The following is a 26,637-nucleotide window of genomic DNA, read 5'->3' on the forward strand; positions in this document are numbered from 1 at the left end:
GCAGCTCCTGCTCTCTAGCCCCTGCCCCCTTGGTTGTCATTTGCACAGGGCTATTATTTTACTGCTGTTTTATTATCTCAGTGTCTCAATAGAGGAGGGGCCCAAACTACAGGGAGGTGTCCCTGCATGTTGCCTCGTTGTACGTCCAAGAAGCCTTTCTCCAGGTTTCCTGGCAAACGTGAGCCCTTCATGCGTTCCCTTTGCTCTAGCATGGAAAGTCCCTATGCACACACAACTGCTGTACACATTTTGGGACCTGTTTTAAGCATTTAGCCGAATGTGTGTAAGTCAGGGCTGGAGCCTCCCCACCTACCCACACGGATTAAGACCTTTAGAGGTCCTAAGCACTTAAAAGATTTTAGTGCCTAGGGGAACACTAATATAATCTAATTCAGTAATACCTAATTCAAAATATAAACAATAATAAAACTGTAAAATTAAATTTTATTTTTCGAAATGCAACAAAACCTACGGTAAGAGGTAAAATGATGTTTATTTTTGTATACTTCCCCTTTATTTACATTTGAAAAAAATTCTCCCACATTTTCTAATTGAAAGGCCTTTGATCAGATCATTCAAACTAATCTTACATAACACATCTGCTTCTATACTTTGCAGAGATAAGGCATCCAGCCTGACTGGACCGTTAGGTCCAGTCATGACCGACTCTGGGGTTGCGCGCTCATCTCGCTCTATAGGCCGGGAGCCGGCGCTTATCCGCAGACAGCTTCTGGGTCATGTGGCCAGCATGACGAAGCCGCTTCTGGCAAACCAGAGCAGCGCACGGAAACGCCGTTTACCTTCCCGCCAGAGCAGTTCCTATTTATCTACTTGCACTTTGACGTGCTTTCAAACTGCTAGGTGGGCAGGAGCAGGGACCGAGCAACGGGAGCTCACCCTGTTGTGGGGATTCGAACCGCCGACCTTCCGATCAGCAAGTCTTAGGTTCTGTGGTTTAACCCACAGCGCCACCCGCGTCCCGGCGCTTTTTTTGCTTTACGGTTAATCCAGCCCTGTACCCACACACCACATGTTCAGTGGGACTGCATGAAAAGGCTATGATCCACTGACGCAGTAGTTACGAACTGACTGGTACTGTGTTCCTGTAACAAGAAGGTTCTGCCTATATAGTTATTTCAGATAAGGAAGCTCCCCTGAGACGGCTCCAGTTGCCAGCTGCAAATGTAGCTTAGTGTAGAGTGGCAGAGAAGGACGCTGCGTCTGTCAGAGCTTCAAGATACTTCTGTATATTATGCTAAACCAGGCTTCCTCAACCTCAGCCCTCCAGATGTTTTTGGCCTACAACTCCCAGGATCCCTAGCTAGCAGGACCAGTAGTCAGGGATGATGGGAATTGTAGTCTCAGAACATCTGGAGGGCCAAGGCTGAGGAAGCCTATGCTAAACTCTAGGACTCCAAGCAGAATCCAAGCCCCCTTGATTCTTCAGTGATGTCTGTTTATTATCTCCCAAGCCTTAAAGACAAACCGCCTTTGCTTGAGGACTAAAATCTTGCTATTTTAAATTCTGTTTTAAAATCGTTGTTTTAAACTGCTGTGAAATCCTTTGCAGATTCATAAAATAGACACCCACAACACACATTGATTTATGATACTTGCTAGCCAGATGTTTGAAGCATGAATTAAGGACATTGAACTGAACGTGACACAGAACTCGCTGGAAACTTGGCCATCTGATAGTAAGTTCTTGGTCCTGCAACAAAATGCGCTACACTGCAGGGCTGTCGGAAGCCACTGCCTCCCTGGCAACAGTCTCTTCCAACTTGCAATTTTTATTTTACTATTCATTTTCTTCCATTTATATCCTGCCTACCTTCCTTCATGGGACACGGGTGGCGCTGTGGGTTAAACCACAGAGCCTAGGGCTTGCCGATCAGAAGGTCAGCGGTTCGAATCCCCACAACGGGGTGAGCTCCCGTTGCTCGGTCCCTGCTCCTGCCAACCTAGCAGTTCAAAAGCACGTCAAAGTGCAAGTAGATCAATAGGTACCACTCTGGCGGGAAGGTAAACAGCGTTTCCGTGCGCTGCTCTGGTTCGTCAGAAGCAGCTTAGTCATGCTGGCCACATGACCCGGAAGCTGTACACCGGCTCCCTCGGCCAATAAAGCGAGATGAGCGCCGCAACCCCAGAGTCGGCCACAACTGGACCTAATGGTCAGGGGTCCCTTTACCTTTACCTTCCTTCACGGAACACAAGGGGCATTGCATGTGGTTGCTGGGCACTGACCACACCTAGACATGCTTAGCTTGAGAATGTTGGTGGTCTCACAATGGAAGAATTAAAAAACTCCATCCCCAGAGCCAGTTTACAAATAGCCATGAAGTTACATACCCAGACAATAAGATGGTTCTATCTATGCTCCTTTTATCATTAGAACCAAGTTTGCATGTACCTCTCAGCCAAAACATGGCTTAGTGGGAATATGTGTGTGGGTTCCCAGAAGGAACGCCATATTTCCATCTGCTGCTGTGAGCTAGCCATGGTTGTGAGCTAGCCATGGTTTAGCTTACTGCGTCTTTCTAGGGTTGTGGTTTGTCCCGCATCAAAGTGCAAGCTGTAACCAAGGTTTATTCTTTGGGAAAGGCAAGACTCCTACCATTGCCAATGCCCTGAAATCATTAGCAAAGGGCTGAAATCTGCAGATCTAGGAAGAATTCACTGCCAAGGACCAGCCTGCCTCTTCTTCCTCCTCTTCCTCCAGGAGAGAAGGCAGAGCTGAGCAGCAACAGAAGTGCACAGCCATTAGCCTCTGGAAAGAAACAGGATGAGACCTAAAGGCAGGACAGAGTCGCGTGGTGACCAAGACCCACCTGAATGCCTACCCACTGACTAACATGCGCTACAACATGCTGGCTCGTCTGCTTAGTTCAGCCAGTGCTCTCAGGGTGGTGCTGTGAGTGCAAATCCAGCACAGCCAAGCAGCAGCTCTCTATCTCTTTGGCCTTTTTTGTCACGGCTCCCAGGCTTTAGATATGTGCCTTGCACAAACACTCACTATGGTGAGAAGGCGTGCGAAGGTGCATTTTTTTAAACCAAGCTTCCGGGAATTCCGATTCATTGTTTACCCTTCTTTTAATAATGTTATATTATGTGTGATTTTAAAAACTTGGATTTGTTTTGATTCTGTTTATTTATGAAACTGGTTTTCCCCTGCCCCCATTTAGTAACCCCCCTTGGACCTATTAGTGATGAGTTGGCAATAAATACATTTAAATAACCAAAGAGGTCCCAGACTACCCAGAGGCCTGTAGGCCTAGCTACCGAGAATATTGTGCAGCTGGTCATGGAGTTGGTACTTAGGGGAAGGGGACGGGAAGCAGAATGATAGATATATAGATATATAGAGGGACGCGGGTGGCCCTGTGGGTAAAACCTCAGCACCTAGGGCTTGCCGATCGCATGGTCGGCGGTTCAAATCCCCGCGGCGGGGTGAGCTCCCGCCGTTCGGTCCCAGCTCCTGCCCACCTAGCAGTTCGAAAGCACCCCTAAGTGCAAGTAGATAAATAGGTACCACTCCGGCGGGAAGGTAAACAGCATTTCCGTGTGCTGCGCTGGTGCAGGCTCGCCAGAGCAGCTTCGTCACGCTGGCCACGTGACCTGGAAGTGTCTCCGGACAGCGCTGGCCCCCGGCCTCTTAAGTGAGATGGGCGCACAACCCCAGAGTCGGACACGACTGGTCCGTACGGGCAGGGGTACCTTTACCTTTACCTTTAGATATATAGATATAGATATAGATATAGATATAGATATAGATATATCTAGATATACCGTCCATCTGGCTGGGTATCCCCAGCCACTCTGGGCAGCTCCCAACAGAATATTAAAACATGATAAAACATCAAACATAAAAAACTTCCCTAAAGAGGGCTGCCTTCAGATGTCTTCTAAAAGTCAGGTAGTTGTTTATTGCCTTGACATCTGGTGGGAGGGCGTTCCACAGGGCGGGTGCCACCACTGAGAAGGCCCTCTGCCTGGTTCCCTGTAACCTCACTTCTCACAATGAGGGAACCGCCAGAAGGTCCTCGGCGCTGGACCTCAGTGAACGATGGGGGTGGAGACGCTCCTTCAGGTATACTGGACCGAGGACGTTTAGGGCTTCAAAGATCAGCACCAACACTTTGAATTGTGCTTGGAAATGTACTGGGAGCCAAAGCACAGCTTTGGGGTGGGGATAGAGGCCATTTCAAAGACAAGTAGTGTGTGTGTGTGTGTGTGTGAGAGAGAGAGAGAGAGAGAGAGAGAGAGAGAGAGAGAGAGAACACAGGCAGTAGTCACTGGTTTCAGAATATTTTCTGTCATGATCTGGGGGTGCAGGGGGAACACTTAAGGGACACTTCAATTTTCTCTACATTTCCAGTTTTCAAATAGATTTTTTTTGTCTTGTAAGACCTGGCAGCCTACCAGTTTAAAACGTTTGTCCTGAATCACCCACTTTCCCAAGAGTAGTCGCTCTAGAGAAATCAGTTTTGCAGAATTCAGAAATGTTGAAATTATTGCGTTTATCTGCAGTTGATCCCCTTTTTATTACATTATTTTGTCCTGCAAGAAGAGCACTGACCATTTTGGTTTTGTTTAAATCAAATTGCTATGCGTTGGCACCTTCTGCTTTGCCTGCAATGTGACTGCAGATTCCTACAGGACAAAGAGCAGCTATGGGAGGATATTCGTTGAGGAAACCACCCTGGAACTTCACACAGACGCTAAACAAACACACTATTTCAGAATCACAGTTATCTGTCCAATCTAATCCTTTGTGAAAACATATTATTGCATATGGTAAAGATATATTTAAAAAGAAACACGGTCAGTTCACAATCAGTGTTCTTCAGAAGCCAGTGCATGACAAGTTACTGCAGTTTGAGTGGATATCACGTACAGTCAGCATAGAGATTTCAAAAATCTGCTTAAATTGCTGGTGTAGAGAGGGAAAGAAGCACATTCAGGAATAAATTCTTTGTTTGGGAAAATGGAGAAATTTGACTCACTGTACATTCTTGCTCCCTGGAAAGGAAAGAGGGCTGACCAATTTCCTGAAGGACATCCATCAGGGCAGGAGGCAAGGCTTACTAATGGTTGACTCATCCCAGGGAGGGCCTCCCACAGTTCCCAAGATCAGACTAGGGAGAAAAGAGAAGCCCATAATGCAGATGAGAACACCAGGCAGAGAACAACATGCCAAAAGGGTGAGGTCCAGCGCCGAGGGCCTTCTGGCGGTTCCCTCCCTGCCAGAAGTGAGGTTACAGGGAACCAGGCAGAGGGCCTTCTCGGTAGTGGCACCTGCCTATACAGTGGTACCTCAGGTTAAGTACTTAATTCGTTCCAGAGGTCTGTTCTTAACCTGAAACTGTTCTTAACCTGAATCACCACTTTAGCTAATGGGGCCTCCTGCTGCACGATTTCTGTTCTCATCCTGAAGCAAAGTTCTTAACCTGAAGCACTATTTCTGGGTTAGCGGAGTCTGTAACCTGAAGCGTATGTAACCCGAGGTACCACTCTACAGATCTACCTTCAGATGTCTTATAAAGGTTGTGTAGTTACTTATCTCCTTGACTCGGGGGTCGGATTAACTCCATACCTTCCAACATTTCTCTGATGAAAATAGGGACGTTCTAAGGAAAAGCGGGACAATCCTGGATCAAATCAGAAACCAGGACGGCTTCTGTAAATCCGGGACTGTCCCTGGAAAATAGGGGAACTCGGAGGGTCTGTTAGCCATGCTAGCTGGGGTTGGTGGGCACTGAGGGGTGGGCTATGTTCTGCGCACCTGCCTGGTTGCCCTCTCGGACTTACAGGTCCAAGAGGCAGGTGCAGAATAACCGTGCTGCTTCTCAAGGACCTCCCACATGCCTGGCGCAGAAGAGAAGCCCTGTGGGGAGGAGATGAATGCTACTGAGCAATCTCTCCTTGAGGATTAGAAGATCTGCCGCTGCTGGAGGAACTAGGCTGCCGCCTGTGGCTTTTTATTTCTCAAGAGCCCCTATCATGGTCCCTTTGCCCAAGTCACTTGCGTGGCACTCCTCATAGGGCTTCTTCTGTGGGGAGAGTGGATGTGATCATTGAACTGAGTGACACCCCCTCTCCCCACAGGAGCCGGCATGCATAGCTTTTCACATCCCTTGAGACACCCGTGTTGGCAGAGTAGCTAAATTGCAGCTACGAAGCCAAATCATGCGCAGTACTGACTCTTTTCTTGAAATCAAAACAATGTCCAAATTGGTTTTCAAACATCTCGGAAGTCGAACGTTTTGAACACAGAAAACCAGGTAGTAACTGCTTCAGTTTTGGAACGCTTTTTGGAAGTCGAACGTGCCACACAGCTTCCGTATTGAGTTTTCCATAAGTAAATGCTTCCAGAAGTAAATGTTTCGGTTTTTGAACTTTTCGGAAGTCAAATGGACTTCCAGAATGGATTGTGTTCGAAAACCAAGGTACCACTGTATTCTAAAGCTTTTACTAGCAGAACATATAGCTAAAGAAGAATATATGCAAAGTATTTACATTCACATCCAAGCATGGGCTGAGTTTTTCCTGGTAGAAGATTACAGCTTCTTCCCTCAACATTCAAGCAAACTGTGCCTTTCCCTCTTTCAGTACAGTGGTACCTCGGGTTAAGTACTTAATTCGTTCTGGAGGTCCGTTCTTAACCTGAAACTGTTCTTAACCTGAAGCACCACTTTAGCTAATGGGGCCTCCTGCTGCCATCGCCAAGCAATTTCTGTTCTCATCCTGAAGCAAAGTTCTTAACCTGAAGCACTATTTCTGGGTTAGTGGAGTCTGTAACCTGAAGCGTATGTAACCTGAAGCGTCTGTCTGTAACCCGAGGTACCACTGTACTTGCACTCAGCCTTATTTATGCACATGACCCATCTAGGCCATGCAGGTCCTTCTGAGAGGTTTCCACTTTTTCCTTCCAGCTGATTTCTCCTTACTGCTTCTTTGGGAGAACATCAACTTCTGTACATCTTTTCTGTCACATACATTCACACAGAAACATTAGCACGCCTCTCCTCTTTTGCATTTGGCGAGAGAGAGAGAGAGTTATCCAGTGCTGCTGCTTCTTCAGTGTTCTTGGAGATAGCGCCATCGCTGTCAAGTTCCTCACACCAAACAAAATGGAGAATGTCATAAAAAAATACCTCCCCGTGACCAAAATTAACCAATCGTACAAGAGTTACTGGGGAACACTGCAGAATGAAAGACACAGTAATGTGGTTTAAGCATTCCCAATTTCAGTACATTAAATCACTAAACTTAGCAACCAGCCCCTAACCCAAGGTGTGTCTCCAGTGGAAGGGAGAAACTAACAGGGAAGCTGTGAGCGACTCCTGCCTTTCCCACCTCCCTGCCATCTCATGCAAGTTCTACCTCCGACTCACGGTGTCTGTTTATGGTGGGGCTGTCCTCTTCAATGGGCGCCATTGCTGCTGCCACTCTTCTTCCCCAAGACGCGGCTGAAGCAAGGAGGAGTGCAGGTGGTTGGTCCAAGTCCCTCCCTCACCTGCCCAGCGAAAGCCACAGCAGGGAAAGCAAGAGCCTGGCAAGTCTTCGCTCTCTTCCATGGTGGAGAAGGCACCAGTGCGAGGAAGGCAGTGTGGGGAGAGGCAAGCTGGTCCCGAGGGAAAGGGGAGGTGGAGCAGGATTCAAACAACCTTTCCAGGTGCCTTCTGCATCTCTCCCAGCAACGTGCATCTCGAGGCAGTTGACTTTCCAAGCCAGGCGTGGCCCCACAGAGGACCACAAGTCATGGCCTGGACTCCCCCATTCCACACGGAGTGAGTTGAGAAGGCCCATATGCCTTTCCCTGGCAGGCTTTCGAGGTAAAGAGGGAGAAGTCCAACTGAAATAATCAGAAAAGCAAATGTGAAAAGGCACACAGAGGACTTTTCACCACGGCAGCTTGCTGTTACAGATGCTCTGCTGAGAGACAACCTCCTGGTTGCTAGGCAGGGCCTGAGTCCTTCTGGGAATCCCTCCCAGGATGGAGTCAATTATTATTTGGTCCTGCCACCTGCCTTAACAGGAGGGTATATCCCAAAGGATGGTGAATGCCAGCCTTCCTGCCTCAACGAAACACGTAAAAGATACAAATATACTTGGTGTATTTGTATACAGTGGTACCTCAGGTTAAGTGCTTAATTCGTTCCGTAGGTCAGTTCTTAACCTGAAACTGTTCTTAACCTGAAGCACCACTTTAGCTAATGGAGCCTCCTGCTGCCACCGTGCCGCCGGAACACAATTTCTGTTCTTATCCTGAAGCAAAGTTCTTGACCTGAAGCACTGTTTCTGGGTTAGCGGAGTCTGTAACCTGAAGCGTATGTAACCTGAGGTACCACTGTATATCTGTATATATAGATATATACAGATATACAAGAGTTTTCATATCTGCAGTAGTGGTAATCGGTGCTTTTTTTCCTTAAAAAAATGTTTAGGGGTGCTCTCCTTTTCCTACTCATATTGAAATACTTCCCCTCAATGAGGCCAAACTTAGATTCACAAAATGTTTAGGGGCATGCGTACCCCTGTGTCCCCCCAGAATAATAAATAAATAAATAAATAAATAAATAAATAAATAAATAAATAAATAATACATCTATTACCTAAGCTCACAGGGCATGTTACAACATTAAAGCACAGCATTTCAACAACATATTATAACAGAATTACATAAACAAGATGGATCCTAAAAATATACACCTCAAATGTCAAACGCCAGGGCAAAAAGGTTTGGACACTTTTGTATGTGAAGGAGGGAAGAGTACGCAACACCCTATTATTCCTTACCAATATGGATGCATGATTCTCACCTAGGGCAGTTAGAGGAGGGAGGAAGAGGGTGGGGATTGTGTGTATATATATATATATAGATACAAACACACACACAAACACACACACAAACTGCTCTGAGGTTTCATTACAATCAAGTAGTATATAAATCTTGTGAAATGAAATAAAAAAACAAGACCCAAAATATGAAAGTAGTGCTGTATTGAACTCTCCAAACATATTAATCAAAAAATAAATATGCAATTAAACAATAGCGTAATATATACAGTATTGGAAGACAGAATACTGCTTGAAAGTATGTTTTGATTAATTAGTCCATTTTGACTAATTAGTCTTGTCCATTTAAGCTAGTATCCCTGGGAAGACAGATAGCACCACATTCCTAAGGAAATGTATTCAAGCCCTCAAGCACGTTACTGGCTGAGAGTAGTTAATTTGCCTCTGCGGCTGCATTTTCATTGGTAGATTGCTAGCTGTAAGCACAACTTGCTGGAATATATATGGTATAATTATACAAAAACCCTTTAAACTGTACAATAAGCACACTTCCCCTTCAGTCTGTGGTGTCTGACAGGGAATTTGCGCAGCTTGAAAATCTTTCTAAGACACCATTATATCAAAAGGGAGCAAAAAACCCAAAAACCTTACCAGCTTGCAGTTCAACACAAAAGCAGACATATCGAAGGACTCTTTATTGGCAAGGTTGGCAAGGTCACAGATGAAGCAAGAAAGAGTCATCTTCCAACTCTGATTCTTGGACAATCTGAATTCAAATCTGCTTAACTGTATTCAGCTGGATTCTGAGAGAATTAGCTAGGATCAATTCAGAACCACCTGTTACCTTGCACAAAAATACTAGTGCAGATTCACAGGTACATGTTCCAAAATGGAAAGAAGGAAGACTCAGAAAGCTGTGGTCCTGCTACTTGATTTCTATAGTTGAAAAGGTACTAGAACAAAGTGCTAATACTGTTGAATGGTCTCTTTAAATGTGAAGGTTCATTATTGTTCCACAAGATGTGTATGTCTTTGAGGGCCAGAGCAAATAACGAGACCCAGTTTTACAGCTGTGAAACAATATACCAGGTGCTGCTAAGTTGTGTTAATTAAGCTGTGTCAGTAATTGGGTATAGTATATAAAGAGCAGCACCTAGCTCTCTGTCCTCTGGGGGATGGGTTGGTGGTTGGGTCATGCTTGTTGGTATATTTAGTGTAAAAGGAGTTTTTGTTTTTGTTATTAAAACCTTGATAAAGTTATTTTTGAGTTCCTTGTAATGCGTGGTCTCCCCAGCAAGTTTTCTGCAGCGCAACTAAACTGCAAATAGCCAACAAATACATGAGGACTTAGCCTAGAGGAAAATTGACTTAGAAAGACATGCTGACTGCTACTAATCATGCCATAACCAACTTCCTTTCTGAAAATTAACTGATTTGGTAAACAAGGAGAGTGGTGTGGAATATACTGTATATTTTTAAATATATAATTTTATTTTTCATTTTCAACCTTTACAAGCCAGTTTGCATTTTAGCCAGAGAAACAAAATCTTTACAAATCTAATTTACCTTCCCCTCAACTGTAACTGAACTCCAAAGTTCTGTTTGCATTAGTCACCTATAGGCAGCGCTGGCCCATCTATGAGGCAAGGTGAAGCAACAGCCTCAGGCAGCAGAATCTACAGATCTTTATTCCCCCCCCCTTGCTCCTGATGTGCATCTTCACTCACCGCCTCTTCCCTTGTGGAGCGGTGTGCCATTTTGTGGTTTGCCTCGGGGGCCAAAATGTCTTGGGCTGGCCCTGCCTATGGCATCACCGTGCTAAATTTTCAGAAAGATACACTAGAAGTGAACGCTGCAATAGCTGGAAAGCATGGTTATAAAAGGATCAGTACTGGACTGGGATGTGCAGAATATAGGGTTCAGAACCGAGTCAGGAATAAAACTGGTTAGGTGATAGAAGATATAGAAACCCGCAGCTGTTAACAAGCTGAACAGACACCAACAATGCAGTTATGCGCCACAAAAGGCCAGGCCACATTCAAGGTTATATCATAATTGCACGATTCAGAAATTAAAACCCCAGTCCAATTAAGCCTTTATTTGTACAGCATTCACCTAAAGGAATTCAGGATGACTGAAAAGGGCTTAGAAGCCAGGCAGAAAAGCTGGAATCATTCAGCCTAGGGAAAGGAGGAAACAGGTTGAACATTTTCAAATATTTAAAAGGATGTCAAAAAGAAGAGGAAGGATCCTTTGCTCCGTACCCTGGGGAGAGGATGGTAAGCAATGCACTCAAATTATTACAGCAGAGCTAAGATATCTCCCTTCTCCAGCAGATTGAAAACGCCATTTCTCAAAGCTCATCTCTCTGACACATGGCTGTAAGAATATCTGCTGGTTCCCTGCAGCTTTTGCATCAACCTCAGGCTTCAAATCTCTTATTGAAAAGCTCTCCGCCAATCTGCCTCCAACTCCCAGTTTGCTTGGCAACAAGCACTCCACATGCCTTTCCATGGTGATCACCAGGCTCCAACAGGAACATTAAATGGCTTAGGATGTCAATGATCACCACTTTCCTCCATCATCAATGATCATCATCATCATCCATTCAAGGTCATGGCTTGCTCATGTGTGGGAAGCAGAAGGTTCACAAGAAGGCAAGGCATTGCTGTGTGGGTATGTGTGTGGGGCGGTAGTCTTACTGGTATTTCAAAAATAAGTGTTCCCATTTTTGAGATGCTACACTGCAGTGGAGCCAGAACATTCAGGGTCCAAAGCTGACAGGGGCCACTGACAGCCACATTCTGTGCCACGGCCATTACAGTGATGGGTGTTGTGATGAAATGGGAACACTCCAAAGAGCTTTCCCACACCCCTTTCCTTGCCCAACTGCAAACCAACAACCCTGCAGTGTCGCCAGTGGTCTTAATCTCTGGTACTGGCTGCCGCCACCCTCCCCCTTTCTCTTGCAGCCCAGATGGAAGGGGATCTGGGATCCACCCATGCAATTGCTTTTAAAAAGGTCAGTGCACCCAGCACCCCTCCGTTCATCCTACTCACAAATTGCTGGGGAAAGGAAGGCTAGCTTCCAGATGCCTTATCCTACTCCAAGATCAAAGCAGCTTGCTCATTTCCCTGGCAGAGCCCCCCCTAAACCAGGGGCAAAACTAGGTGTGCTGGTCCTGGGGGGGGTTACCGTGCGGCGTGGTCTGAGTCTGGTCCTGGGTTGAGGGTAATGGAGGCTGTCCGTCAAGGGTGAAGCGGGGTCCAAGGCAAGGAGCCAGGCGTGGTCAGGAACTCCGGAAGAGCAGGTCAGGGTGCTGGCAGAAACAGGTTTCCAGCGATGTTGCTCCTGCAACCTGGGACTGGGGCTGGCTGGCTTTTATCCGCCCCGAGGCATAGGGCGGCCCCGGCCCACAGGTGACTCGCCTCTCCTGGCCTTAAGGTGAGCACTCCTCCTGAGAGAACTTAGTTCCTTCCGCCTCTCTGCCCTGAGCCTCTGCAGCTCAGGAGAGGCTGGAGGGTTACTGGACCCAGAGGCAGCCTCACCTTCCCCTGACAGGGCTGGGAGAGGAGCACCTGCAGGCAATGGGTCCTCCATCACTTCCGGAGCCAGAGTGGATTCACCTGGTGCCTGCTCCTGAGGATCCGACACAGGTGGGGGCCCTTCAGGTTCAAGCCCCTGCCCTGGCTCAGCCGGCCCCGGAGGCGGGGACTCCTGTGCAGGCTGGGATTCCTCCGGTTCAGCCTCTGAATCAGATTCCCAGGCCATCACACTAGGCTTATTTCACCAGGCTCAAAGATCCAGTTTGGCACCCCCTTTATTGATTTGCGTGCGCACACACACACAAGCTGGGAGCATCAATGGTGCTCCTCTGGAGACTTTACCCGGGGCAAAAAAACCTGGCTAGCCCCTGCCCCCGTAGCTACAGCTGTGCCTAAACTTCCTAAAACCAAAGAACTCTGAGACCAATGCATCCTGTGTTTCTCAGACAGTTCGCTTATGAGTTATTCAGAGTGTCAAGGCAGCCTACACTCCCTGAGTGTCTCCCAGTTCTCAGAAGAGCAACTCTAGTTGCAAACGTTTAGTAGTATGAGTTCCGAGCATCTAAGAACCTGGAGATTCTCAACCTGAGGTTGGCAATCACACACAACTTCAGTGGTCAAATGGTCAAAGTTTATTAAACACAAAAAGAAAAGGGAAAGGAGGCAGAAGGGCAAAACAGAATACAAAACGGACCAGAACCAGAACACAGACTCCAAAGCTAATCTTAGCCGTTTGACTACAATACAAAGATTCCAATTCAGTTAAACCAGAGGAGGTACTTCTGTGTTGTGGCATCCTTGGAAATAAGGAGAACACCAGCCTTGGTGTAGTATCTGCCTTTTGGCTGAAGCAGCAGAATTCTTTATTTGTTCTTATGTTTAATTGTGGGAAGCAAGTAAACGGCCAACAAAACTGGAAGCAGGAACATAATGCCCCAGTCTTCAAAAGGGGAGAGGGATGAAATTTGGCAAAATACAGACTGAGTTTAACTTTGATGGTGAGGAAAATACTAGGCTAGAGCTAGATTTTTTTTTTAAAAAAAAAAAGGGAATCAGTTTGTAGGGCAGCATGAATTTGTGAAGAATAAAACCAGCAAGATTAATTTTACCTCTCTTTTTTTTTAATCGGGTTTCTAGCTTAGTGGATTGTGGAAATGCTTTGGGTGTGATGTATCTTAACTTCAAGAAAACATATGACATTTCGGCTAGCAAACTAATTGAATGTGGGATAGAATATATGTGGGATAGGGGGGTTCAGAGCTGATTGGGAAAGCATACGCTGAGGGTTCATCAATTCTCTCCTGCACCTGATACTAACTAAGATTTTCATTAGTTGCTTCAGTGAAGTGGTAGAGGTAATTCTGATTGAAGTGTGGATGGCACAAAACTAGGTCAGCTTAACACCTCAGAAGACAAGAATAAAATTAGGAAAGGCCCTGACAGAATGGGAAACTGAGCTGAAACTAAGAAAGTGGTATTGAATGCAAAGTTCTGCATATAAGCAAAAACAAAACTCCCCAAACCCACAAATGTACAGAGACCGAGTGTGTGTGTGTGTGTGTGTGTGTGTGTGTGTGTGTACACCTGATTTGGAAGTAGTACATGGGATATTGCATCTCATAACCATGAAGGATCAGAACAGAGTGGGTTCATTCTGGTGCAGCAGATATCAGATACCTCCTTAAGGGTTTGATCAAACAATATATAAGCTAAATAAATTTAAAAATTGTCCAGTAGCACCTTAGAGACCAACTAAGTTTGCATGCACATGAAAGCTTATACCTAGAACAAACTTAGGTAAAGGTAAAGGGACCCCTGACCATTAGGTCCAGTCGTGACCGACTCTGGGGCTGCGGCACTCATCTCGCTTTACTGGCCGAGGGAGCCGGCGTACAGCTTCCGGGTCATGTGGCCAGCATGACTAAGCCGCTTCTGGCGAACCAGAGCAGCGTACGGAAACGCTGTTTACCTTCCCGCTGGAGCGGTCCCTATTTATCTACTTGCACTTTGACGTGCTTTCGAACTGCTAGGTTGGCAGGAGCAGGGACTGAGAAATGGGAGCTCACCCCGTCACGGGGATTCAAACTGCCGACCTTCCGATCAGCAAGCCCTAGGCTCTGTGGTTTAACCCACAGTGCCACTAAGTTTGCATGCGCACGAAAGCTTATACCCAGAACAAACTTAGCTGGTCTCTAAGGTGCTACTGGACAATTTTTTAATTTATTAATTTATTTCGACTGTGTCAGACCAACACGGCTACCTACCTGAATATGTAAGCTGTGCAACTTTGATATTGTAGAATCATCTTCCAAATCTAAAAAGGAAACAAATGCACTTTTTCGGATGTGTTTTCTGATATGATTTTTTTGAAGGCAATAGCTATGAGTCTGTGACAGTGCATTTGTTTCAGACAACATAACTCATGATGAGAAGCTAGTGTGGCAAACTCCCTTCACAGTCATTTCACCTTGTTTTTCCTCGCCACTCCATCCCATAACAGTCTGCGCATGGGAGCTCATCTCACCCCCGGCAACCCCTGTTCTCACTTCTTTTTCTCTTAGCAACTGTGTAGAATGATCGTATTTGAAACATTTACATTCTCACCTTCTCCTTTCTCACCTTCTCTTCTTGGCAAATGAAAGAGAAGAAGAATTGCATGAAGGGAGGCCAAACGGATCTCAGAATGTCAACAGAGAATGGTGGAGAGTGTGTGTTTGTGTGTGTGTACTGTCGTGAATAGAAGAAACATTAAAAAAATAATAACACTGGAACAATTTATTTTTCTGCCTATTGAGATCACACAAAAGGCTTGTCACATAATTTTCAGAACATTGAGCCTAGCCTTGAGGCAACAGAAGTCATTCATTAAATTTGGTATATGGTTTGCTTGAGTTCAAATCTTCTTTGAAGTCCAGATATGTCTTTCCCCAAAGGGCCATCTCCCTTCCTGAATGTCCTATGAGACATCAGCAGAATATTCCTTCTGCACAATCTAAGCATGTAGACCTTCTTGTCACACCTTAGCGAGTGAGGTTTCGATGATTCTGAAAGATTTGAGTAGCAACCATCAAGCAGCTAAAATAGGTTGGTCATAGGCCTAAATATAAGTTGTTGTTGTTGTTGTTGTTGTTGTTGTTGTTTTAAAAAAGATAGGTTGTATTTTTTTAATCAAGTTTTTATCATTAGTTTCCTATATAATAATAATAATAATAAATTTTATTTATATCCCACCCTCCCCAGCCAAAGCTGGGCTCAGGGCGGCTAACAACAATCAAAATAATCCAACATTCTAAAAACATTCATTATAAAATTAATTAAAATCAAATTAAAATCAAACTGATGGCAACCATTAAGCAAAATTCTGTGCAGATTGCCAGAGGAGGGGGTCAGGCTGCGCCCTGACCAAAGGCCTGGTGGAACAGCTCTGTCTTGCAGGCCCTGCGGAAAGATGTCAAGTCCCGCAGGGCCCTAGTCTCTTGTGACAGAGCGTTCCACCAGATTGGAGCCGCGGCCGAGAAAGCCCTGGCTCTAGTTGAGGCCAGCCTAACCTCTCTGTGGCCTGGGACCTTCAGGATGTTTTTATTTGCAGACCGTAAATTTCTCTGTGGGACATACCAGGAGAGGCGGTCCCGTAGGTACGAGGGTCCTAGGCTGTATAGGGCTTTAAAGGTTAAAACCAGCACCTTAAACCTGATCCTGTACTCCACCGGGAGCCAGTGCAGCTGGTATAGCACCGGATGAATGTGATCTCGCAGCGAAGACCCCATAAGGAGTCTTGCCGCGGCATTCTGCACCCGCTGGAGTTTCTGGGTCAGTCTCAAGGGCAGCCCCACGTAGAGCGAGTTACAATAATCCAGTCTGGAGGTGACCGTCGCATGGATCACAGTGGCTAGGTCAGGGCGAGAGAGATAAGGGGCCAACTGCTTAGCTTGGCGGAGATGAAAAAATGCCGCCTTTGTTATAGCTGTAATCTGCGCCTCCATAGAGAGGGAGGTATCGAAGATTACACCCAAACTCTTAACGGACGATGCTGGCACTAATTGCACCCCCGCAAGAGATGGGAGTTGCCCCCTCAATCCCATATCGCTCCGTCCCAGCCAGAGGACCTCTGTCTTCGAAGGATTTAACTTCAACCGGCTCCCACGTAACCATCCAGCCACAGCTTCCAGACATCTGGTCAGTGTGTCTGGGGCCGAGTCAGGATGGCCATCCATCAACAGATAGAGTTGGGTGTCATCGGCATACTGATGGCAACCCAGCCCAAAACTCCGGACAAGCTGGGCGAGGGGGCGCATAAAGATGTTTAAAAGCATCGGGGAGAGAATCGCACCCTGAGGCACTCCACACACCAAGGAGTGGCGCGATGACAATTCCCCCCCAAGCGCCACCCTCTGTCCCCAGCCAGAGAGAAACGAGCGCAGCCATTGGAGGACTGTGCCCTGGATCCCCACGTCGGCAAGGCGGTGGTCCAGGAGTTCGTGATCGACCATGTCGAAGGCTGCTGACAGGTCTAGAAGAATCAGCAGCCCCGACCCGCCTCGATCCAGCTGCCTGCGGAGATCATCTGTTAGGGCGACCAGAGCCGTCTCGGTCCCATGACCAGTGCGGAAGCCGGACTGGAATGGATCGAGAGCCGATGTTTCATCCAGAAACCTACCAAGCTGTTCAGCAACCGCTCTCTCAATCACCTTACCCAGGAATGGAAGATTCGAAACCGGGCGGTAATTGGATAGATCTAAGGGATCTAATGATGTTTTCTTTAAGAGCGGACGCACCACTGCCTCCTTCAGTTCCCCTGGGAATATCCCGGTGCCAAGGGACAAATTGATGATATCCCCCAGGGGGGCCCGCACCTCGTCTGGACACGCTCTAATCAGCCATGACGGGCACGGGTCAAGAGGACAGGTGGTGGGCTTTCCAGCTCGGAGGAGTCTGTCCACATCGGCTGGAGATATCCGGTCAAAGTGGTCCAATACTGGACCCGAGGACAGTCGAGGGGCCTCCAGTTCATTTATTGTATCCAAATTGGCAGGGAGGTCATGGCGGAGCAACAGGACCTTCTCCGCAAAAAAGCTCGCAAATGCCTCACAGCTGTGTGTCAAATTGTTATTTAAATTTGGCTGTCCTTCAAGGGACGTTAAAGACCTAATTATACTAAATAATTGCGCCGGGCGAGAGCTAGCGGAGGCAATGGAGGCCGAGAAGTAGGACTTCTTAGCGGCCTTCACTGCCATCTCGTAGGTTTTCATAAAAACCCTATAAGATGTTCTTGAGGCTCCGTCACGGGCACCCCGCCATACTCGCTCTAGCCGTCTGAGGTCCTGCTTCATTTTCCGAAGCTCCTCGGTAAACCAGGGAGCCCGGTTTCTGCAGGGTCTCAGAGGGCGCCTAGGTGCGATCTCATCGATGGCTGCTAGGAGCTGGATATTCCAGCCCTCAACAAGCTCAGTCAATGAGTCGCCAGGGGGAGCAAGGTCCCGCAAGGCCTGATGGAATCTATCAGGGTCCATCAGCCTCTGCAGGCGAGCCCAAATTGGCTCGCCACCTAAGCAGGGTGGGGGTTCAAAATCAATCCTGGCTTTCAGAGCGTAGTGATCAGACCATGGCACCTTCATCGAAGGAGACATGATCACATCTATACCGGCGCCAAAGATCAAAGATCAAATCCAGCGTGTGGCCTGCTTGATGTGTGGGGCCCGAAACAAACTGGGAGAGCCCTAGTGTCGCCATGGAAGACACCAGGTCCAGAGCCTGTGAGGAGGGAGTGGCATCAGCATGGATGTTGAAGTCCCCCAATACCAATAGGTTAGGGAACTCCAAGGCCCAGCCGGCCACCGCCTCCAGCAGGCCTGACAGGGTGGCTGCTGGTGCGCTAGGTGGCCGGTACACCAGCCAGACAGCCAAGCTCACCTCGGAGCCCCACACTAGGCCAACACATTCAATGCCGGGAATCGATGGCGATGGTAGAGCCCTGAAAGAACAATCTTCCCGGATTAATAATGCCACCACCACCCCCGGCCCACAGTCCGCGACTGGTGGAGGTTTGATTTGTACTTAATAACATCTATGCAATTATTTATTTATTTATTTATTTATACCCTGCCCATCTGGGGTATAAATGAGATTCCAGGGCGTCAACAACAGCCTTTATTTGCTTAGGGGAGAACCAGAATTATTTGGGAGTTACAGGTCCATCTAGACATTCGCTTGGGCAGAACAAACTTTTCTAGTCTGAATGGATCTCTCAGATGATGTGGATGTATCAGCCACACAGTCTTCAGATTTAGGAATTAAGGCATTTTTATAATTGCAACTCTAGTTTGTTCTATGTTGATAAGACAATTTGACCCTGTGAGAGGTAGGAGTCATGAACATTGCAGCAAAATGAGAAAATCGTTTGATTTTTTCCGTTTTCGTCATTGGCAATTGACCCATGTGCGTAATTGGCTCAATGGTGTTTTAAGATTGGCGGTTTGGATAGCAGGGAGCTAATAGAGCCTGATAGATTCGCTGAAACACACTTGATATAGTCAGTGGTGAAGTTGCCAGGTAATCATTAGTTGTGGAGATTGTCTTAAAATAAAAACCTGATCTAAGATTGCTTTTGGTACAGATTTTTTTTTTAATGCATTAATGATAGTCAGTTTTTTTTAATCACCATTTATTCATCAGTTATGTTTACATGTTTCTGTCTTCCTCTTGCACTATGCCTTTCTAGATCTGAAAATCAATGTGTATATGCCACTCACCCCATCGGTCAATTTTGAGAATACTTCTGGGTACACTCCACAACATGGAACTCAAGGTACTTGTATGACGTACACCTCTTACCCATAGACATCCATTTAGCCTTTCCCTGAATACACTGGGCTCTCAGATATTGTCTAGTCAACCTGCTCCTTTTAACTCCAGTCCTTGGAAATTCCCCCTCTGTCATTATACCATGAATTACCATGAACCTTTTTTTTATAAGCACAAACGAAATTCAGTTTCTAGTTAATGCCATTCTTTGGAATGTCATTTGCCCGCGCTGTCCCGATGACTGGAACCATGTGCTTTAAAAAGCTTTAAAAACCGCGGCCCCTGAGGTGACATCCTTAGAAACAATCCAACTTCCGGTACATAATGAAGAGAGACTTCACGAGATGCGAATTGGAGAATTTCCCACCTCCAAGAGGCCATTAGGTTTCACTGATCGTGCAATCCTTTTGCATCTGGTGGGGCATCCCAGGGCGATAGGCATGTTGGATCTCCTTCTCTAGGCGTTAGGAGAGAGCAAGAGAGAACGCCAACCTCAGAGAGGGAGATCTGATGGCAAGTGGTCTTTCTTCACCGTCACAGCACACCTCCACAGCCAAGACCCTACCAGTAGGGTTGAAAAGGGCATGTGTCATTTAATGTATAAGCTGCGCAGGACCAGGGAAGGCAGGGATCTGAAGGCTCCATAGCCTTTCACTTCACATGCCCTCAGATCTAGCAATAAAGGGGGGGTATAATTTTTAACTGAATTTTATCTATTTTTATTTTTATTTTTTTATTTCATTTCTATACCGCTTTATATATATTTTTTAAATCTCAAAGTGGTTTACAGCATATTAAAACATCAATAATGCAATCTGAAGAAAGCCAGATGTAGAGTATATGGTCAACGCAACATAATTAACAGAAAACTAAAATATTATCTTAAAGATTTCAAAATAAAACATTACAAAGGAGGTCAACTACAGAATACATATTTAACACAAAGTTAACCAAAAAAATTCTTAAACATTTAAAAAAATAAATAAATTCCCAAGTGAAGTAAAATGTAAAATGCACATTTAAAACAGCTTAATTATCAAGAGAATAAAATATTATCATAAGCGTGGCACTGCCGTTTGGCAGGCACAAAAAGGTGGGGCAAAAGAATCCAGTAGTTTGGGTTTGTTGTCAGGCTGAGCGATGTCCCTCTGGTCTCACCAGGAGCCTCTTCAGTGGGGCTGGTGAGTGTGGGCCCTGCCCCCTAGGCCAGGTGGAAAGGGCCTTCACGACTCACAGTCGGGCAATGTATTTTAGATTGTTAAGTAGCTTTGAGACATTTTTGTAGAAAGCAACTAAGAAATGTTAACAACAACAACAATCTATGCCCACTGTAAAAAGGTAAAGGACTCCTGGACGGTTAAGTCCAGTCAAAGGAGACTATGGGGTTGCGGCACTCATCTCACTGTCAGGCCGAGGGAGCCAGTGTTTGTCCATACACAGCTTTCTGGGTCATGTGGCCAGGTTGACTAAACCGCTTCTGGTGCAACGAAACACCGTGACAGAAGACAGAGTGCATGGAAACGCTGTTTACCTTCCTGCCGCAGTGGTACCTATTTATCTACTTGCACAGGCATGCTTTCGAACTGCTAGGTTGGCAGGAGCTGGGACAGAGCAATGGGATCTTACCCCGTCATGGGGATTCGAACCGCCGACCTTTCGATCGGCAAGCCCAAGAGGCTCAGAGGTTTGGACACAGCCCACCGTAGAGTGTCCAAGTCTCCTGTTAGCCTTTGAGGTAACTTTAGGGTGCCCAGCCCAACAACATTCCCATCACAGAATAATTTGTTGTTGTTGTTGTTTAGTTGTGCCCAACTCTTTGTGACCCCCTGGACCAGAGCACGCCAGGCACTCCTGTCTTCCACTGCCTCCCGCAGTTTGGTCAAACTCACGTTAGTAGAATAATATTAACCAACATTTTGGACAACAAGGGAGGTCTGGAATAAGGAGATGAAGAGCCCACTGATTCAGGGTCAGCAGAAAGCAGCATATTGAAACATCCACACTTTGTCTCAGTTGGAGATGAATACAGAAGAAACTCATATTCTGGGGACTTGTCCCCAGAATCAATTTGAAAAGGAAACGAGGTTTATGCCAAAAATGAATGGCACTTTGATTCACATGTTGTGGGCCTGCCCAACAGTGTCTTCTTTGTGGTCCGAAATAGTCATACCAGGGATGGGGTGTGGGGTGGCGAGGACAGGCGGAAGTGAATTTGGATTCTGTTATGTACTGAAGTTCTCACCCTGGGCCAGCAGGGGGATACTGTAGATAGTTTTCACTCAGGTCCACAAATGCAAATAAGGGATTTAAAGTGACGTTCAGTGATTGGATAGTTACAGAAAGTGGTTACTGTTGCGTTCTAGTGGAGCTCTATATAAGCAGACTGGCTGAACCCTTCAGTTCAGTTCTGTTCTGGCCTGTGAATAAACAAGAGCTGTTTGAAGCATCGCTGTGTCGTCTGATATGTTCACCCACAACTTAACAGATTCATAAGTAAGGGAGCTGCGCAATGAACATCATCATCTGTAGGGAGAGAGGGGTTGGCTTACACTGGATAGAAATAGCACAGGAACACCTTTGTTTGGTGGGTGAGGTGGGAGATGTTAACACTTTATTTTGATGCTGCGATGTGCAGCAGCAGTGGCAACATTACAACTCTGCTTTGGTGAATTGCCTACCGTATTGTTAACCCACAGATGATCTGAGTGCAGCGTGGGGTGGAGAGTGGGGAAGCAGTGTCTGCCAGTGGGAGGTGCACCATATTTTACATCCACTTTGCAAAAGAGTATTGGGAAGGGAGGGACAGGGACCCATGCCATCGCCACTGTAGGCAGCAAATGCTGATGTGCGTTACCCGCTGCCAGGGGGAAATCCCAGCCGTCGGTTGTACAAATCAATTTGCTGTAGCAGATTGCCAGCTGAGTGAGAAGAACTGCCTTCTACAAGGGTAGAAACACTAGACGGAAATACAAGCCAAAGACACATACAGACCAAAGCACTTTCCAGGTTTGGCAGTATAAGAGTCAAGCCAAACATGATGCTAAAAGTGACAGTGAGAACTGGATCAGATTTTATGTCAGCATTCAGGAAGGGTATGTTTAATCCATCCACCCAAAGCCATGAGCCTGATAAATACCCCCTACATTGGGTTATGAGACTTAGGAGGTAGAAGCTCCCGTTCGTTCCCACTGTCAAGATCATGGATGGGGAGGGAAGGGTTAATACTCCCCTCCTAGCATGGTGTAATCCGAATAAAAATTGACCCCTGTGCCGGGGTAACCAATATGGCACCCTCTAGTTCTTCTTCATCATCTTTGTTTGTTGTTTTGTTTTGTTTTGTTTGTTTGTTTGTTTGAAACATCTATATCCTGCTTTTCAGCATGTAGAACTCAAAGTTTCTTACATCAATAAAATGCACAATATGCAAAACTTCAAGCATAAATTATTATTTTTCCACAAATTTATTTATTTGGTTTTACATAATAAAGTTTACAATCATACCACAACACATTCCAAAAGGAAACCAAGATTCCGACGAACATTTGGACTTCCCAGCTCCCCCTCCATGGGTCCTATTGTTAAACCTTTTCTTCTGCATCTTTTTATAATAATCCAAATTTTTATATTTCCATTGTATCCATAGTTCTCATTGCATTACAAGTGTTATTCCAACCCCACTAATGATTTTAACTGTTTACAATGGTCTCCAAGGTAACGTATAAATTTCCTCCATTCCGTCTTCAAGTTTTGGTCTTCCTGGTTTCTGGTCAAGCGTCAATTAAACCTAGAGATTTTTTTCTTTTTTTAAAGAGCACCTGAGAAGCATTCAAGATTCAGGGGCCTCCTGAAATAAAACAGTTTTGATGAGGCATCCGAAACACAGTAGGGAAGATGTCTATCAAACTTCTTGTGGGGTGGGGGAGAGTTCCATAGAGTTGGTCCCACAACGCCTAAGCCATTACTCCTTATTGACATGATCCATACATCTGGCCCAAAGGGAACTACTAATAGTACTCCCCTCCAAGGGTCTCAGTGATTACATGGGGCATGCGGGATAAGGCAGTCCTTAAAGTATCCTGGGCCTAAATTCTTCAGTGCTTTCTACACTAGTACAAGAACCTCAAAGCTGGCCTTGTAGCAGACAGGAAACCAGTGCAGGCCTCTTAACACAGGTGCCATGGGTTTGTGGTAGTTTGTTCCCATCACCAGTCTAGCCGCACCATTTTGCACTAGCTGGAGCTTCCTGGATCAGACCCAAGGGCAGACCCACATAGAGCACGTCTGGCCTTAAGAGTATCTTGTTGTTGGCCATGCTCATTGGGGCTGATGGAAGCTGGAGTCTAAAGTCATCTGCAGGGCACAATGCTGGCTTCCCTCCGCAGTAGTTTATTTTAAAAGTAACTATGAGAAACCTATCTTATGATCAGGGATTTGTATGTTCAGACCTCTGATGGACTACCGTATTTTTCGCTCTATAAGACGCACCAGACCGTAAGATGCACCTAGTTTTTGGAGGAGGAAAACAAGAGATAATAAAAAATAATATTCTGAATCTCAGAAGCCAGAACAGCAAGAGGGATCGCTGCGCAGCGATCCCTCTTGCTGTTCTGGCTTCTAGGATAGCTGCACAGCCTGTATTCGCTCCATAAGACGCACACACATTTCCCCTTACTTTTTGGGAGGGAAAAAGTGAGTCTTATAGAGCAAAAAATACGGTACATGTTTCTCCGCTGGCGACTAAAATGACCACCAAGGGGCAGTAGAGCTGAAAGGACTCAGAGCTGAATGGAAATATGGCTGCGTTTAATGGTGGTGTACACATCCTCCATTCATGACAACAGCCAATACTCAGTATTATTCCTGTTATTTCAAATGAATATATACTCTTTGTTATTCACTGCCTGAGTACTGGTTCCAGGGCTTTCGTTCTACTTTAATTGAGTCTATTCCTGAAATTGAAGACAGCAATTGGTTCTGTGTTTCCCCCTGCTAAAATCACTGGTCTTTTCTCTTCATTCCCTCAGCTGCTTCTTGTGCCTTTTAGCCAACATGTAACTCTTGAGCCTTTTGCGTCTCTTACCTTTCAGCTCTCAGTGTTTATTATTTCATCCCGTTCTGTTCTTGAAATTGTGGCAGGGCTGCTCTTGGAGAAACACGGACATAAAACCTTCACAGTTAGACACGTCTCCTTTCTCTTCATTTTGTAAAGCTGTCACAAAGCCAGCCGTGGTGACAGCAAGAAAGAGCAAAGGTTTTACTTCTGCTTACAAGTGGCTGCCTGGTCAGGTGCTTGGTAAATTGTTTCACTTGCTTTATTCCCCTGCACCAGTTACAGACGTTGTGCCGTTGGTACATTGGTGTGGCTCCATGCTCCCAGCTTGCATTTGTCAAAAAAGCAGCTCCTGTTGCAAGACTCCAAGTGTGTTGCATCTAACTGCTAAATGAATAGTGTTTTGTAATGGATTTTTCACTATCCGAGACTAATTTCTTCTTTTTTTCAATCCCAAACATTAAATCTCAACTTCAGTAGAAAATCCAAATTCCTATTAACCTAAGTACAATCCATGCTGCAACCCGGTGATCTTTCAGCACTGTGCGTTGTGTTTCTGAGTGTGGTCTGGACAGAAATCTCTCACTCTTCCACTTCCCAATCACGGTTTTGCTCAGTCTCTTATCACTGGAGCTGTTCCATTTACCCTTCGTTCTTTTTAATGGCAAATTGGTGCCATTGCACCAGCAGGAGGGGGAACTAAAATGAAGCGTGATGACTGCTAGTCTGGATGTGCCAGAGTAGAAAGAAAGATGGTTAGAGCCAGTGCTTTTTTCCTGGGGGTACGCAGGGGTACGCATACCCCTAAACATTTTGTGAATCTTTGTACTTTTGTCCATTTGCTGTATTTATTTTCCCCGATTTGAACTATAAAATGGCGATTTTATTGAGTCAAAATGAGAGTACCCCTAAACTTTTTTTAGGGAAAAAAGCACTAAATGGAGTTGTCTCCCACTTACTCTGGTGGTAGAACGCATCTTTTGTTTGCTTGAGTTCCCACATTCAAACCCACAGCATCTCTAGGTTAGAAAGTATCTACAGTACAGAGCCGGGAAATAATTCTCTTCTCAGAAACCTGCAGGGGGTGGTCTAACAATTCCATGCACAGAGTGAGTCAGCCCTTGTCCTCTCATCTGTCCTATCAAGCAAGGGGCCACCTCTTGTCACCCTCAGGGAAGAGGAAGACTTGAGATTCTCCAGAAGCTTACAACCATCAAGAGGACTCTTTTCAGTTTGAGTTTTTGAACCTAATTTGAATGCAGTTATTGGACTATATTTTTTCTGTTTTGGTTTTCGTGTTTTGTCTCTTTTACATAACATAAAAATGTATGTACATTTACTTGATTATGCAATTCATCTTTTTTTTTTTTTATTAGATCACGGAACTGCAGTAAGACATGAACCAGTCTTTCGAAGAATTCTGATGGAAGACAGCATCATCTGATATCAGAAAGATTTGTGAAATCCCTGGGTGGATCTTGTGCTCCGCATGTGTGTGTGTGTGTGTGTGCACATGTGTGCATTGTGTGCATGTGTTCTTGTTCTCTCTGTTTCACACACACCCATGTGCGTGCACACACACACACACACACACACACACACTGCTGCCTCTAACTGGCCATGCATTAAACCGACTAGATGTGTAAAATCATCTCTGGAAGGACATAGTTAACAGATGTGTGTATGTGCAATTTGAAAAGTGTAACCTAAGCAAGGTACCTTGGGATTCTTTCCTTTTATTTATACATTAAAGTGTGAATATTTTCTGTTACGAAGGTTCGGGTTCATTTATAGCTTCACAGTGCAACTGAGATGTACGAGAATTTATCAAGCCCTCGTACTCTTCTGCACATTGCTCTGCGTGGCAGATGGGATGTGGAAGTGATTCTTTGCTTTTTGCCACATGCCGGATGAGATGTGCCCATGCAAATGGACATTGGTGCCAGGTCCAGCAGATTTCCCCACTCTCTGATACAGAGAGTATGGGATACAGAGTATGGAAACAGCCCTCCTTGTGGTGCAGGTTCCAGGACAGGGATGCCAGTGGACATCTCCAGGCTTGGATCTGGGAATGGACATTGGGAGTCTTACTGAAGTCCACTTCAAAAGAGAGGCAGACAAAACAAATGCCCCAAGTTCTCCCTGGCCTGGAATAAAATTTGAGTTTGAGATGGCTGGCTCTCACCTGCACATACCCATCGATACCCCCCTCCAAATGCCCCCTTTTCCCTTAGTTCCCAGGTGGATAGCAGCAGAAACATGATTAGTAGAGGCAGTAATCTTGCTCCCCTTTGCAAAGCTGCAAGGAATGCTGCCACGTCATGATGTAGCACTCTTCTCAGGGTGAAGGCAAGGCCAGCTGAAGCTCAGATCGAGCTCAGGCTTTCAAGGGAGGTTAAAATAATCTTTAAAAGGTTTCTTTACCTATGTCCGAAGCAAGA

At 45.8% G+C, this 26,637-nt stretch overlaps 1 protein-coding gene across 6 annotated transcripts in view; it reads left to right on the plus strand.

Moving 5' to 3' along the window:
* ADGRL3 (adhesion G protein-coupled receptor L3) overlaps window positions 1–25,967 on the plus strand; it is a 531,565-nt gene extending 505,598 nt beyond the window's left edge. For 4 of the 6 annotated variants that reach the window (XM_083592800.1, XM_083592804.1, XM_083592805.1 and 1 more), the window contains one exon: window positions 25,573–25,967. In XM_083592800.1, coding sequence (XP_083448926.1) covers window positions 25,573–25,640 — 68 coding nt within the window. In that variant the 3' untranslated portion in view covers window positions 25,641–25,967. Of the gene's footprint in view, window positions 1–19,063; window positions 19,151–25,572 lie in introns of all 6 variants that reach the window. The other 2 variants (XM_083592813.1, XM_083592815.1) reach the window with 1 other exon arrangement.
* Window positions 25,968–26,637: the final 670 nt, after the last annotated feature.

The sequence above is a fragment of the Podarcis filfolensis genome (assembly GCF_964270895.1).
Source record: "Podarcis filfolensis genome assembly, chromosome: 17".
Lineage (NCBI taxonomy): Eukaryota > Metazoa > Chordata > Lepidosauria > Squamata > Lacertidae > Podarcis > Podarcis filfolensis.